Source organism: Rhinopithecus bieti, unplaced genomic scaffold, assembly GCF_001698545.2.
Source record: "Rhinopithecus bieti isolate Rb0 unplaced genomic scaffold, ASM169854v2 scaffold_2888, whole genome shotgun sequence".
Lineage (NCBI taxonomy): Eukaryota > Metazoa > Chordata > Mammalia > Primates > Cercopithecidae > Rhinopithecus > Rhinopithecus bieti.
The window spans coordinates 3,605,256-3,620,856 of record NW_016804209.1 but is presented as its reverse complement, the minus strand read 5'-3'; the positions used below and the strand labels follow the sequence as shown (position 1 = coordinate 3,620,856).

The 15,601-nt window shown below is 40.6% G+C and overlaps 1 protein-coding gene across 8 annotated transcripts in view; it reads left to right on the top strand.

The window, feature by feature from the left end:
- The window catches only part of PSD3 (pleckstrin and Sec7 domain containing 3), a 720,908-nt gene that overhangs the window by 306,821 nt on the left and 398,486 nt on the right, over positions 1-15,601 (top strand). For all 8 annotated transcript variants that reach the window (XM_017867267.1, XM_017867272.1, XM_017867266.1 and 5 more), the window contains one exon: positions 8,909-9,017. In XM_017867267.1, the coding sequence (XP_017722756.1) occupies positions 8,909-9,017 (109 nt within the window). The remainder of the gene's footprint in view (positions 1-8,908; positions 9,018-15,601) is intronic.

Below are 15,601 nucleotides of genomic sequence, written 5' to 3'. Positions count from 1 at the left end.
TATTTACATAGTTCCTAAGTGCCTTTCCACAGCATAATAATTAGTTACTAAGAGAAAAAGTTTAAGCTGACTTAAACTTTGTTTATTTATTTATTTTGAGACGGAGTCTCACTCTGTCGCCCAGACTGGAGTGCAGTGGCTCAGTCTTGTCTCACTGCAACCTCCACCTCCTGGGATCAAGTGATTCTCCTGCCTCAACCTCCCAAGTAGCTGGGATTATGGGCATGCGCCACAACACCTGGCTAATTTTGTATTTTAGTAGAGATGGGGTTTCACCATGTTGGCCAGGCTGGTCTCAAAAACCCCTGACCTCAGGTCATCTGCCCGCCTTTGCCTCCCAGAGTGCTGGGCCCGCCTTGGCCTCCCAGAGTGCTGGGATTACAGACGTGAGCCACCACTCCTGGCCGAGTTAAACTTTTTAAGTCAACTTAAAAAGGTTTCTCAGTGGAGGAACCTGGCAGATGAAAGCGAATGTGATCTGTAATTGGACAAATTGAAATCATGTGCCACTGATAGGGTGCAAAGAGAAGAACAGCATCGTGAAACATGATGATAAGCCCAAGTTGAAGAACATTCTGTAAAATAACTGGCCTGTGGCTTTCAAAACCACCAGTCATGAAGGTGAAGGAGTACAATGTGATACAGTATTGGGGTGTTAGAGCCAAGTGGCAGCTCTAAGCCTCACTGTAGGAGGATCTGGTTGAGTTATTTACTAGGAGAGTCCTGACCTAATTTTGCAGGTTTTTCTTCTTGGTCTGGCTACTTTCCCCGGTGAAAACTCTTCAGGTCTCCTGCTTGCAGGGTGAAGTATAGGGTGCCATAATTTCATTAGCTTGGTAAGTGAAGAAAGTTAAGCATCTTAACATCCAGCGTACAAATCCCAGTTTCCACTATGCTATCTTTAACTTCAGTAGTTTCTGGTGTCCCACAGGCCAGAGTGCTCTCTGAAAAATCTCTCTCGTCAATAAAACTGTTGTTTTACCTGAGTAGGGTAGGGGCTGTCGCCCAGTGCAGTAGGGGCAGGGATCTGAGGACTTAAGTGCTTGATGACCATTCCTTATGAATAGTCCTCTGTATCTAAGGCACTCCCTTTTCCTTCACTTCAAGAGTTTACCAGGCTCCCTTATTACCTTGTCGTTTGGATTTCTTGTGGGGTGTATTGAATTGGTTCTTTGCTTTCCCCAGGTTTTCCTGTGGTCTCCTATGTCAGTTATCACTAGATTATTTGCTTCAAAATGTTGTTGTTTTTCTTATTCTATTTCCTGTGGGTTTGTGCTTTTATAAGAAAAATCTCTTTACTGTGCTTTTAGTAGTTTTGGATGAGAGCAAATGCAGAGGTGTAGATTTATTTTGCCATCTTATCCAGAAATAAACAACAGTGATTTTTTTAACTTTTTTTTTTTTTCTTTTACAATGGATGTCTCCCTTCCCCATAAACCTGGTAGAGAACCTGAATCTTTAAAACAGAAATGGAGCTACTGTGGTTGCAAAAGTGGTGTGGGGTTGAGTAAACAAGAGTCTTTTTCACCATGCCTCCCTTTGTTGATCTTTGCAGCCACCCTGTCTCTATACCCAGGCAGCTTCTTTGAATCTTAGGATTCTCATGTACACAGCTGGGAGAACCACTGGATCAGAGTATTATACTTCATTATTTTTGGCTAGAATGAATGATTCACCTCCTTTTACAACTTTACGTGTCTTCAAACTCACATTCCCCCTGTGTGGGCTGGTGCAAGGATATACCTTCTCATCCAGATGCTTTTGCTTATTAAAAGGGAATAGCGGGAGGCTGAGGCAGGAGAATGGCGTGAACCTGGGAGGCAGAGCTTGCAGTGAGCCGAGATCATGCCACTGCACTCCAGCCTGGGCGACACAGCAAGACTCCATCTCAAAAAAAAAAAAAAAAAAAAAGGAATAGCAGGGGTTGTTACCTGTCATCCTGGAGAATTTTCCTTTTGCCCTCCAATCTTTAGCTTTTTCTAAAGTAATAGTTAACTAGGCTGCTGTAATAAAGTAACATAAACAGAGTGGCTGAAACAACAGAAATTAATATTGTTACAGTTCTAGAGAGTAGAAATTTGAGATCAAAGCATTGGAAGGGTTGCTTTATTCTGAGGCCTCTCTCTTTGTCTTGCAGATGGCCACCTTCTCCCTGTGTCTTCACATGGTCTTTTCTCTGTGTGTGTCTGCCCTCATCTTTTCATATGAGGACATCAGTCATGTTAAGTTAGGACACTCTACTGATTTCATTTTAACCAAATTATCTCTTAAAAGACCTTATCCCCAAATACAGTTACACTTGAGGTCCTGGGAGTTAGGACTTCAACATACGAATTTTGGGGGAACACAATTCAGCCCGTAACACCTAACTGTTACCCTTTGCAGCATTAGCCTTGAGCTTCTTGTCCCTGCCTGCACTTGAGTTGTGCGTGGCACCCTGCTTGCCTGGGCCTGGCTTCTGCCGGGCGATGGGAGCAGATGGGATTGAACAGGATGAAGTGCAGAATGTGACTGTTGGAATCAAGTGTTAGTTTTGAGTGAGTCATGAAATAATATTTTATAGTCTTTAGTGTTTAATTTTTTCTTTATAATACTCACTGGCTGACTTGGAGGCTTTTGGATTCTCTCAAAATCATACTGAAGTTGAAATAATTAAGGAAACGAAGGAGCATGCCACCTTTCTCAAACTCTACTCTTAACCTTTTTCTGCTTCCTGCCTCCTCTGGCCTCATCATTCCCTTCCCAAATCAACTGAAAACCACTTGTACTTCTAAAATTTGCCTGTAGCTTTCTGCTTTGTCTTTTTGATTTTTTTTTTTTACAGCTAAACAATTAATTAAAAGAATAATTCTAGGCTGGGTGTGGCGGCTCATGCCTTTTGTAACCCCAGCACTTTGGGAGGCGGAGGTGGGCGGATCACCTGAGGTCAGAAGTTCGAGACCAACTTGGCCAACATGGTGAAACCCTGTCTCTACTAAAAATACAAAAATTAGCTGGGCATGGTGATGCGTGCCTGTAATCCCAGCAACTCTGGAGGCTGAGGCAGGAGAATCACTTGAACCCAGGAGGCGGAGGTTGCAGTGAGCCAAGATTGCACCACTGCACTCCAGCCTGAGTGACAGAGCAAAACTCTGTCTGCAAAAAAAAAAAAAGGCATTCTACATCGGTAGTGTCTCTACCAAAAATACAAAAATTAGCTGGACCTGGTGAAGCATGCCTGTAATCCCAGCTACTCTGGAGGCTGAGGCAGGAGAAACTCTTGAACCCGGGAGGCAGAGGTTGCAGTGAGCCAAGATTGCACCATTGCACTCCCGCCTGGGTGACAGAGTGAAACTCTGTCTCAAAAAAAAAAAAAAAAAAAGTTATTCTGTATCAGTAGTGCTTATCTTGTGTCTAAAATTGGTAATTCTAATCGGTAACATGTTGCCGGTTGGGTAATGTGAGTATACTTCTTTGTAAATGTGAAAAGCCGTACCAAATGTAAGGTTGAGATTTCGTTTGTCTCATCCATTTAATGGTGGGCTTGCACCTTTAAATAGGGGTTCTGTTTTGGGGATCATGCCATTGTAATTTTATCACAAGGAAAAGATGTTACTGCTTCGTTGTGAAGTGTCTGTGAAGCTGGTTCAGAAGTGTGAAGAATCATTGTGCTTCAGAATTCAGAGAGACCTGAGAGATAAATTTGGGTAACACTTTTTATCAATGGGGAAGCCGATCAAACATGAAGCATTTGTGTGAGACTGAGTGATACTATCAGAGCCGAGATTTAAGTTCAATCACCTGACCATCAGTCCATCTGCTAATGTTTCATATGCCATGCTTCTTAAGGAGATTTATGTTCCTAAAAACAACTGTGATGAAACAAAAGAATATATTTTATTCAGTTAGTAATGCCAAAGGAAATAATAGTCTGAATTATGTGGGTCTTTCATTAATCTGATTGTTTTAACAATACAGTTTTCAAAGACCTGCATAAATTATTGGAGAGATCAGTAAAGATTTATCAGCGTTGCCATGGGAAGAGGATATATCGGTAGGGGCTCACAGCTTCAAGAATAACTAATTGTTTGGTAAGAATAACCCACCAGCGCAGGTGGAGCTGAGAAACCAAAGCAGAAGGCAGACAGGTTCAGGCTGTTGTTATAGGGTGATTTTATTGGGGAGCTGACAGACAGAAGCATGGTTTTGGGCAACTACAAGACAGGTGGATCTCCATGCCCTTATGCCCCAGACCCAGGGATTATATCCCATGGGTAAGGGACACACATGCTTCAGAGGGAATAGGCAGGAATTTGATCTAAGGGCAGGATTTACTGTAAGTATGTGCTATTACGCAAGAAGCAGTAGATAAATTGGAAATCTCAGAGGCATTCGCAGAACTGGGGTTAATCAGAAGTCGACATGGCATATTAGCTGCCAAGAGATAGTTACTTTAGCCTCCACACAAATGCAGGCAGAATGAATTTTGTATTATTTAGCAAGGCGGAGTATGTTAATGGAGCACTTTATTAAGTAGAGCCCTTTAGTGAATTTTACTTCTAGGTAGAGCAGCCCTTTTAAAACAAAGTTTTGCTTTTGTGATAGTCTGAGTGTGCTTTGAACACTGCTTCATTCTGAAACCTTAGCGCCTTCAAGTCTTGCTCCTCAAAGCTGGTCTGTGGATCAGGGTTACCTGGGAACTTCTAGGAACGCAGAGTCCCAGGCCCCGCCTTACCCTGCTTGGTTTATGTTTTAACAAGATTCCAGGTGATTCATATATACAACAAAGTATGAAAACCATTGGTCTAGAGCAGTGGTTCACAAAAAAGATGGTTCCTGGACCAGCAACATCAGCATCACCTGAAAAATTGTTAGAAAATGCAGATTCTCAGGTCCCACCTCAGACCTACGGAATCAGAAACTCTGGGATGGGCCCCAGCAGTACGTGTTTTAATTGGTGCTGTAGGTGATGCTAATTCATGATAAATTTTGAGAACCACTCTAGGGTAATGTGTTTCAAACAGTTTAGGTCATGCACAACCTTGAGAAATACACTTTTACTCATGACTCAGTACACACACTCACATACTCACATGCATGTGTGACTTAGACGTTCCATGAAACAATGCTTATCTTACAATGTGTTTTCTGCTCTGGTATTTTTACTTTTATTCTATTAGATATCTGTGTATAAACTTATTTATATGAAAATATGGTCATGAGCCGCTGAAGTGATTTTACAGCCACTGATGGGTCATGAGCTGCAGTTTGAGAAACAATAGTCTTGAGCAGGCCCCTCTTGATAGTCTGATAAAATTCTAGATCTTTTGTCAGAATAATGCATTTCAAATGCATACAATAATATAGATAGCATTGCCAAAGAAACCAATTTGGCTACCAAAATATTACACTTGTGGTATGATAATATATGTATCCCAGCTTCTCAGGAGGCTTAGGCAGGAGGATTGCTTGAGGCCAAGAGTTTGAGTCCAGTTGGGGCAATATATCTAGATCCCATCTGTAAAAAAACCAAAAATGCCAAGTTTCTTTATTGATAACAAGATTTAATGGTGAGTCTAGTAACTATTATCATTTCAAACTAGGGATGAGTATAAGTATTTCAAGATATCTGCAGTAACTATTACATGGTGTGAAAATGATTAATTTCTATTGATGACAAGTTATAGTTATTGCTACCGATACTCTGATTTGTTGCTTACATTTGTATTTGAAAACATGCTAAATTTCATCTCCAGGTAAATGCAAGTAAAGATGTAAATCACCCCCTCCCCAGCTTCATACTTCCAGAATTCTGTTGATGGGCACTTCCTTCCCGGTGGACCTGAGGTTAAGAATCCTTGTTCAAAGGGAACCTTTAGAGAATAGTTCTTGGCCTTAAAGTTGAGATTCTAAGCAAAAATTTATCTTCTTGGAATTTCTTGAAACTTTTGCTTTATAGATCTTTTGCTTTATATATCTTTTCTTGTTTTCTAGCACCCTTGTAATGGATTCCTTTATTAAAATGTTCTTTTCTGATGTTTTAGCGAGTCCTTGGGGGATCACTTGGAAGCCCAAATGCAGCCTATTGATACTGTTTCTTCTGTAGTCTCTCCATTCTCAATACATGCCCCTGGTTGTTCAAGCCAGATCCCTGGGAGTCATCCCCAGCGCCAAGAGTTCTAGATTTGGACTGCTTGGATGTGAATCTGGGATTCATATATCTTTGGAAAAATTGTTTAGCCTCTCGTTGCCTCCTTTTTCCCACCTATGAGATGGGGATGACAGTAGCCCTCACCTCATAGAATTGTTCTGAGCATGAAATGAGATATTCCATATATTACGTTAGAACAATGCCTGGCACGGAGTAAGTGGTTAGTATCTATTATAGTTATCCTTAATCTCTCCCTTTCCCTCTTTGTTTTTTTTTTTTTCAGTTTTCTGAGACGGAGTTTTACTCTTGTCACCCAGGCTGGAGTGCAGTGGTGCCATCTCGGCTCACTGCAACCTCCACCTCCCAGGTTCAAGTGATGCTCCTGCCTTAGCCTCCTGAGTAGCTGGGATCACAGGTGCATGGCACCACGCCTGGCCAATTTTTGTATTTTTTAGTAGACACGGGGTTTCGCCATGTTGGCCAGGCTGGTCTTGAACTCCTGACCTCAAGTGATCCACCCACTTTGGCCTCCCAAAGTGCTAAGATTAAAGGCATGAGCCACTTTGCCCGGCCCCTTTCCCTCATTCTTTAAATCCAGTTTATCAGCAAACTGTGTAATTCTTCCTACAAAATATATTTTAATTCATCCACTTTTGCCTATTTCCTCCAAGCTTCCCTGTTCTCATTTGGATTTCTAGCTGTTATCTCTGCTTCTAATTGTCTCACTCCAATTCATTTTCCATATAACACCCATATGATCTTTTAAAAGTGTAAATGAATCATCTTTTAAAATGCAAATGAATCACTGTATCCCATAAAACCCTTCAGTAGCTTCCCATCAAACCCATCAAACTGCTTCATCTTTTCCTTGACCTACACTTTTCATCCTGCAAGTCTTTAAACTTGCCCGCTCATCCTCTCTTCTGTGGCCACATTGGCCTTCTCTTAGTTGTCTGAGTAACCTCATCCGTCCTTCCATTCCTTAAGGCCATGCGTATGGCCTTCCTACCAATATGTCGCTGACCTTCCCCAGCCTGTCGTATTTCTCATCTCTGCAGGTGTTAGCTTCTCAGAGAGCTTTCCCTGACCACCTGCCTAAATTAGGGCACCTTAGGTGGCAGCCCCTTGGCTAGGTTCCTCTTTTAGTAGCCTGAAGCTCCCCAAACACATCACAAAATTAATATTTCCTCTCTATTGGGGAAAAGGATAATTAACAACCTGTGATTATCAAACACATAACACCAAGAGGAGTATGCACCTTTTCAGACTGATACAATTGACACATTATGAACATTAAGCGATAGTGGAGCTCTTTTAAGAAATTACTATCTGAATGTTGCGCACACTAGCTCTTTGCTATTGGTGTTGAAGAACAAAGTGGAGTCTGCCCCCTGAACCTGTCTCCAGTGGGGAGATGGAGTTGTGATAGGGTCTTCCTACTATTGTCAGTCATTTCTGCTCCAAAGCATAGAATAGAAATACTAACATTTCCCTCTTTGAAATAGTTACTTGGTTGCTGATAAAAACCATTCACGCTTCTCTCCCCCAAAGTGAATGGTCAGTCACTGTTCAGACATGAGAAAAGATGATGTCTCATAACCAGTGGGTAGAAACCAGTATGGGTGATATCTGTATCCTGGTTAATGTTTAGGTTCAGAGTAAAGAGGCAAAAGAAGGTCTCCCTGACTGGGCTAGGTCAAATTTCTTTGTGTCTGGAATTTTTTTTCCTTGCAACTTATTTTTAATTAGTCCTCAGCCAGAGAACAGAGACACTCCTGGTTTTTGATAGTTGCCTGAAACAGTGAGGAAGGAGGTCTTAGGAGTTCAGAGTTAGGATGTACCATTTTCACCATCACCTTTGTAGTTCTTATTTCAAATAAGGGACTTTAGGAATTACATAGGACCCTGGGACAGATGTTGAAATGTAGGACAATCAGTATAAATGGGATGCCTGGCAGTTCTGTTCCATGCCCTGTTTGGCTGAATGGTGTTCCTGATTATTTAAAAATGTGATCTATTTTGGGGAAAGACTGTTTTTTTTTTTTTTTTTGTTGGTGTACTTTAACAGAAGCCACACAAAGAAATATTCTTGTTATGGACTGTGGGTAATGATAATCACTTGGAAAATGATGTGTTTAAAAACAAAATACAGTTTTCTTTCTTTTTTTTTTTTTGAGATGGATTCTTGCTCTGTCAGCCAGGCTGGAGTGCAGTGGCGCGATCTCGGCTCACTACAGCCTCTGCCTCCCCGGTTCAAGCGATTCTCTTGCCTCAGCCTCCTGAGTAGCTAATATTACAGGAACCACAAGGCCCAACTAAGTTTTGTGTTTTTAGTAGAGTTGGGGTTTCACCATGTTGGTCAGGCTGGTCTTGAAATCCTGACATAGTGATCCACCCACTTTGACCTCTCAAAGTGCTGAGATTACAGGTGTGAGCTACCACGCCCAGCCAAAATATAGTTTTGTAATTGCAGAAAAGTAACATTAATTTTTAAAAAACCGACCATAATTCAACCTCCCATTCAAGCCATCCTTTTTATTTTCCGCTGACTTCCCTATAGATGTTTATATGTATACATTTTTATATAGTTGTAATAATGCAGTGATAGTTTGTATTCTGATTCTTTTCAGGTTGTATTTTTCATGTTTCATTTTGAATGGTTAGATAGCATCAAGTACATATGTCATAATTACCAATCTCATGTTGGATAATTTGTTTTATGATGTATTTTTTTATGGTGTATTTTAAATGTGTCTTTGTTTTGTTCTAATTTTGCAGGCAGAGACGTTTGTTTGGGTGAACAATGCATCCGCACATTCCCAAAGTGTTGCTAAGGCCAAATATGAATTTTTATTTGGCAGAGCTGAAGGGAAAACTCCAGATACTAGTAAGTATTTCCTGATATCCCTCTCCCAGGTAAAAGATAAGAAGAGCTGTGATTTCAGAGTGATTTTTCTCCACCTGCATTACTTTCTTCTTACCTTTGTGAAACCTGCGTGCTCTAATTATTCATCAAAACAATCTTCCCAGGATGTAGAATCCACAAATGTTTCATGTAATTCTTGTGGCCTCTTCTTGGTAATTTCAAGTCAGGTTCTTGGTTTGAAGAATTCTCAGCTTCTGATATTTGAAATTCCAAGAATTAACCAATTTTCATAAGGGTTTTCCATAGTTACCATTGTTATATATATTGACTAATGTATTTTTGGTGGTTTTGTTTTTTTTTTTTGAGACAAAGTAGTGCTCTGTCATCCAGGCTGGCATGCACTAGCATCATCCTAGCTTACTGCACCCTTAACCTCCAGGCTCAAATGATCCTTCTGCCTCAACCTCCCAAGTAGCCGGGACTACAGGCACGTGCCACCACACCCGACTAATTAAAAAAAACTTTTTTTTTTTTTAAGATACAGGGTCTGGCAGCCCAGGCTGGTCTCAAACTCCTGGCCTCAAGCCGTCCTCCTGCCTCAGCCCCACAAAGCATTGAGTTTACAGATGTGAGCCACCGTGCCCAGCCCTCGGTGCTTGTTTTTCACTAACAAAATATATTATTAGGAAACATTTCCACAATGATTTTCAGACACTGCAATCTTTACTTTGGAGGTTATTGTAGCTCTTGCTTATTTTTAATACTTTTTAGTATTGGCCTAATCTAGTCAGCAAACTTAGTATTCTGGAACTAGAAGCAACATTCTTCGATTTGAAACAGGTAAATTTAGAATAAATAGAACTATTACTAGTAACAATATTAGCTCACCTACTAGATGACTTACCATGTGTTAAGGCACTATGCTAATCATCACAATAACCATATATAAAAGTTGGTACTCTTATCCCCATTTTCCAGATGGGTGATCTGAAGTAATCTCCTCCCGATCACAATCACTCGCACAGCAGAGCCAGGAGTTTAATGCAAGTTTGTCTCACTGCAGAGCTCATCCTGTTAAGGCAATACTTTTTTGAAGACATTTTCCTAGAAGGAGGTACAAGATAAAAATGCAAATAGCTTTGTATAGAATTTCAAAACATTTAACTTTATCTATGGAAAACTGATGATAAAGGGGATATTAGCGTATCTTGAGAGTTAGATTGGAAAAGGCTATTGCATGTGGTTAATATTCTCTGAGTTCTGGATCTAGACTTCTTGTATTTGAACCCTGGCCTTGTAACTTACAAACTGTGTGACCTTGCAAAGTTATCCAACTTATTTGTGGCTTAGTTTTCTCATCTTTAAAATGCGATTGTAGTGACATATGTCTTAGATTCTTTTGAGGATGAATTAAGTTTTCATTTATAAAGATCTTAGGGTCATGTCCCGTCTCTACTAAAAATACAAAAAATTAGCCAGGCGTGGTGGCGGGCGCCTGTGGTCCCAGCTACTCAGGAGGCTGAGGCAGGAGAATGGCGTGAACCCGGGAGGCGGAGCTTGCAGTGAGCCGAGATCACGCCACTGCACTCCAGCCTGGGCAACAGAGCGAGACTCCATCTCAAAAAAAAAAAAAAAGATCTTAGAGTTATGCTTGATATGTAATAAGTGCTATAAAAGTGTTCGCTGCTATTAATTGTTGTGATAACCATCACCATGATCATCATATCCCTGATCTTTGAGGCTGATATTATAAGTGCAATCCTTACTTTTTTCAGCTCTATTATTATCTGACACTGATTTTTGTTTTGGGAAGACCAAGAATCTGACTTAATACAGCTGTTGCTCAGTTGAAGAAAGCCAACTATCAACTACACATTTTTGACTCACATGTTAGATGGGATTATTTAATAACTCCACAGTATTTGAGGATACCAGGAAGGCAGTGGATATACAGCCATATAATAACTTCTTTTAGCTTAAAAAGTGAATATTTATTAGATATCTTAATCGTTGGGAACTCTTAGATACAGTAAAAAAACCAGCTAAATTATTTTTAAAAATCATTTGGCTTTTATCACAGTGTCCTAATTTAGAGGAGAATGTGTCTCATAGTATATCTCTTATACTTGACATGTATTGTAGCCGTTTATGCTGTTTGTCATTGTATCATAAATACCTAACTATTCTAGGCTTGAAGTTTGAGGTACCTAATCATCTGTTTACTCGTTCCCTGATGGGGGTACTGATTATAGTTTTCCCAAGGCTTTTAAAAACTCTGGCATTGGCCTGGCATGGTTACTCACACCTCCAATCCCAACACTTTGGGAGGCCGAGACAGGTGGATCACCTGAGGTCAGGAGGTTGAGACCAGCCTGGCCAACATGGTGAAAGCCTGTCTCTACTAAAAATATAAAAATTAGCTGGGCATGGTGACGTGTGCCTGTAATTCTAGCTACTCAGGAGACTAAGGCATGAGAATTGTTTGAGCCCAGGAGGCAGAAGTTGCAGTGAGCCGAGATCAAGCCACTGCCCTTGGGCCTGGATGAATGAGTGAGACTCTGTCTCAAAAAGTAAACAAACAATTTAAAAAATAAAATAAAACTCCTTGGCAAAGACTTAACTTCGAATGTGACATTGTGATTTTTTTTGCTAATTAAGCTTTTTTTTTTTTGACTATAATAAAACTGACTTTAATTATATAGAGATAATACCAAATGTCTGCATAGTTCTCTGCCTTATTGGTGAGTGCGTTTGGTTCTTCCTTACTCATGGGTTTTGAGTAGTTTTCCCTGTATCAGCAGCTCAGATATATCATAGCCGAGGCAAATCAAAATGACACTTTAAACCTTTTGTTTCTTATTTGCCTTTGTAAAAATAGTCGGTGGTAGTTGCTGCTGGTGTGATGTTATTCTGTAGGTGTGAAAGGATGCATGCATTATTGAACAAATACATTTAATGAGCACCTATGCACAGGCTACTTGTGTTTGGCACATTGAAGGTGCAAAGACGTGGAAGATGTGGTTCTTATTCATAAGTTTCTTATTCTTTAGCTAAGGAGAAACAATGTCTCCAAATGACTAGCAAGAAAGAATGATCACTTTCAGTTCGTCTGGTGATGACTCCATGGAGGAGGTGGAAGTTGAACTCGGTCTTGAAGGATGACTATAATTCTGAATAGTAGAATTTTGCAGGAAGAGCATTTCAAATTGAAGAAATGGCATAAGTAGGAGACAGAAATTGTTTGAGGGGCTGGGGGAGAGTAGCCCTGTTAGTCTGCGGACATCATCACTGAGAGATGAATTCAGAAAGATTACCGTTTAGAATAGGGCCATATCATGTAGTGCCTCCTTAGGCAAGGTGAAGACTTTACAGACTTTTTAAAATAAGTAGGTGAGGAAAATGAGCTTCAGAGGTATTAAAGAACGTGCCTACAGGCACATAGCTGAGATGCTTTAGAATCCGGTTAAGAATCCAGTCTCTCTGATGGCCTGTGAGGAGTCTCAGCTTCAGTGCAGCCCTCTTATTAGGTACAGCATGCCAGTAATTGGAAGTTATTTGATGTAATGAGGTAAGATAGGCACCTTCATGGGTTACTCAGTTGTTTGGAGAGTTGTAGAACTTCATAAATGGTCCTAAACTTGCTTTTTAGAGTTTGTGTGGGTTTTTGGAACTCTCTGACGGTAATTACTCCTCACAGCTGTCTGTGGCTGGAATAAAGCTGTATCTTGTTCCTCCCACTTTACTGAATGCAGGGCGCCTGTGGCAGCAGCAGCGGAGCCTGGGTCCCAGCCTATGACAGGTGCCTGTGGACAGGTCGCTGAGCCTCCTCAGTTTCTTCATCTGAAAAATAGGGATAATGGTAGTAACTTCTTCATAGAGTTGTAGTGGAAATTGAATGAGATTGTGAATACACAGCTCAAGGTTTGGCACATGGTACCCAGTCAGTGTTTAGCTGTTAGGAAACTAGTTTATATATTAAAGTAGCAGAATCTTTATGTTGGAAGAAATAGCAGAAGTTCTTTTGCATTTTATAGATGAGGAAACTGAGGACTCAAGAGAATGAATTAATTAGCCCCAAACTTGTTGGTAGGTTTGAGACCACGATCCAGGTTCCTCGGTTCTGCATCATGTTTGAAATGTGACATCATCTGTTCCTGTGGAAAAACCAACTCTCAGGTTGGAAAGATGTAAAAGTCACCTCACCCCACTCTCCTGAAACATGCTATAAATGTGCTGTGTTAGAATGGCAACCAGGATCAGAATAAACAGGCTCTGAGGGAGGCCTTCGGGGACTGTTCTGTTGGGGAAGGTACTTGATGACTAGTGGAGGAAGGAGGAGAACTGTTTTTACATTGCCTCCCTGCTGCCATCACCTGAACTGTTCGGAGCCCATCATTAAAAGAAAAGAGTTGGGTAGGGCTAGTAGGGAAGCCGTAGGAAATGTGTTGTGCTTTTAAGGTTCTAGAGTGATTGTGTAGTGAGAGCTCACTCAGCTGCTTGGAAGCCTCTGAAAGACATACCAAAATTTTATTAAAATATTAGTTTTCTTTTAGTTGGAACTCATTCTAAATCATATTGTCTAAGCAAATTTTCTCTTTATGGTGATTTATAGTCAGAAGTATGAATACGTAAGGTACTTGCTGGACTTAGATGTAAATGGATTCTGTAGCATATGATTTTAAAAGTATCTCATGTCAGTTTTAAAAAATTACCTGTTTTGTTTTTAAAGGTAAAGTGAATCATGTGTAGATACATGACTCCTTGCAGTGTAATATGGTTCTTTTCAGCAAAATTAACTAGATGAGTGTTTCTCAACAGTTTGACTACTGACATTTTGTGTTGGAGATCCAACAAAGGCCTGGTATCTAGAATACATAGAGAGCTCTTATGTCTCAATGAGAAGAAGGCAAACCCCCAATGGGGAAAAAAAAATGGGCAAAATATTTTAACAGATATGGATGGCAGGTAAGCACATGAAAAGGTGCTCAACATTCTTAGTCATTAGGGAAATGGAAATGAAGACCACAATGAGATACTAATAAAATCTACTAGAATGGCTAAAATTAAAAAGACTGGCCACATTGTGATTGGTAAGAAAGTGGAGCTGCTGAGCTCTTACACACTGGTGATGGGAATGTAAAAGGTCCAATTGTTTAAAAACAACAGCTGAAGGCCGGGCGCGGTGGCTCATGCCTGTAATCCCCGCACTTTGGGAGACCAAGGTGGGCAGATCACGAGATCAAGAGATGGAGACCATCCTGGCCAACATGGTGAAACACCGTCTCTACTAAAAATACAAAAATTAGCTAGGTGTGGTTGCACATGCCTGTTATCCCAGGTACTCAGGAGAGGCAGGAGAATCGCTTGAACCTGGGAGGCGGAGGTTGTGGTGAGCTGACATCGCACCACTGCACTCCAGCCTGGTGACAGAGTGAGACTCCGTTTCAGAAAAAAAAAAAAAGCAGTTGAAACAGTTAAGAAGTTAAAGATATACCTTTTGTACCACTAGGCCATTCCATTTCTTGATATTTACCCAAGAGAAATGAAAGCGTATGTGCATGCAAAGACTTGTACGTGAAAGTTTATGGCCCGTCTCAGGTTTCACTGTTTGGGAAATCAAGCAGATTTGGAATCTAAGTTTATGCTTCTTTAAAAAAAAAATTAGGTAACGAAATGAGGAAATGAATAACAAGTGGTAGACTTTGCATGGTGCGTTTCAAAATATTTAATCCCTTCTTTTGCCTTAATGGGCTTTAATTTATTGGCTTAATTGGCTTTAATCACAGTATGCACTGGAGTCTCTTGTTTTAAATGCAAAGACCTTTGAGATCTCACCTGTGGGCAATTGGCTTTTTCTCTATGGACAGCTTTCAGGGCTCTCTTGATCCCTCCCCACTCACATTTCTGGAAGTGTGAGTCTTGTGTTCTTGCTATATGGTGCATGTGGAACCCTTTCAGTCACGTCTTTCCTTAGCTCTGAAAATATTTGTCCTCTCTACTTTTAAGAATGATTTTACTTCTGCAGTTCCTGTTAGATGGATGTTGGTTCTCCTGGATTAGATCAATCTTCTGTGTCTTTTCATTTTTCTTTCCTATTTTAAAGTATGATCTTCCATTCTTTCTAACAACATTTTTATAGTTTTATTTATGATGTCAAGAGTTACTTCCCATTCTCTGGTCACTCAGTTTTATTGCAGTCTGCTTTTTATGGATGCATTATTTTGAATCTCTCTAAATAAAAAATTAGATTTTTTTTTTTTCTCCCTGTGATTACCTTCTGTTTCCTGGATTTCTGCTTCATCCAGGGTCGGTTCTGTTTCATTAAATCTTGGAACTTCTTTTGAAAGCCACTGTTAGTCCTCAAATGTTGGAGTTTGCTCGTATGCATGAATGAAAGTTTGAGTTCCCAAATATAGACAGGTAGAGTTTCTCTGGTTGTGTGGAGTGTGTGTCCTTAGCAGGTCTCTTCCCTTCATATAGGGCTGGAATGGGTTTCTATGAGGTGGGGTGTATGGACTGGCACAAGTGCAGGTGGGATTAGACTCATGCTGAGTGCCTTGCTGCAGGCAAGCCTCTGGGTAGGGGAACAGGGTGGGAGGGGGCTA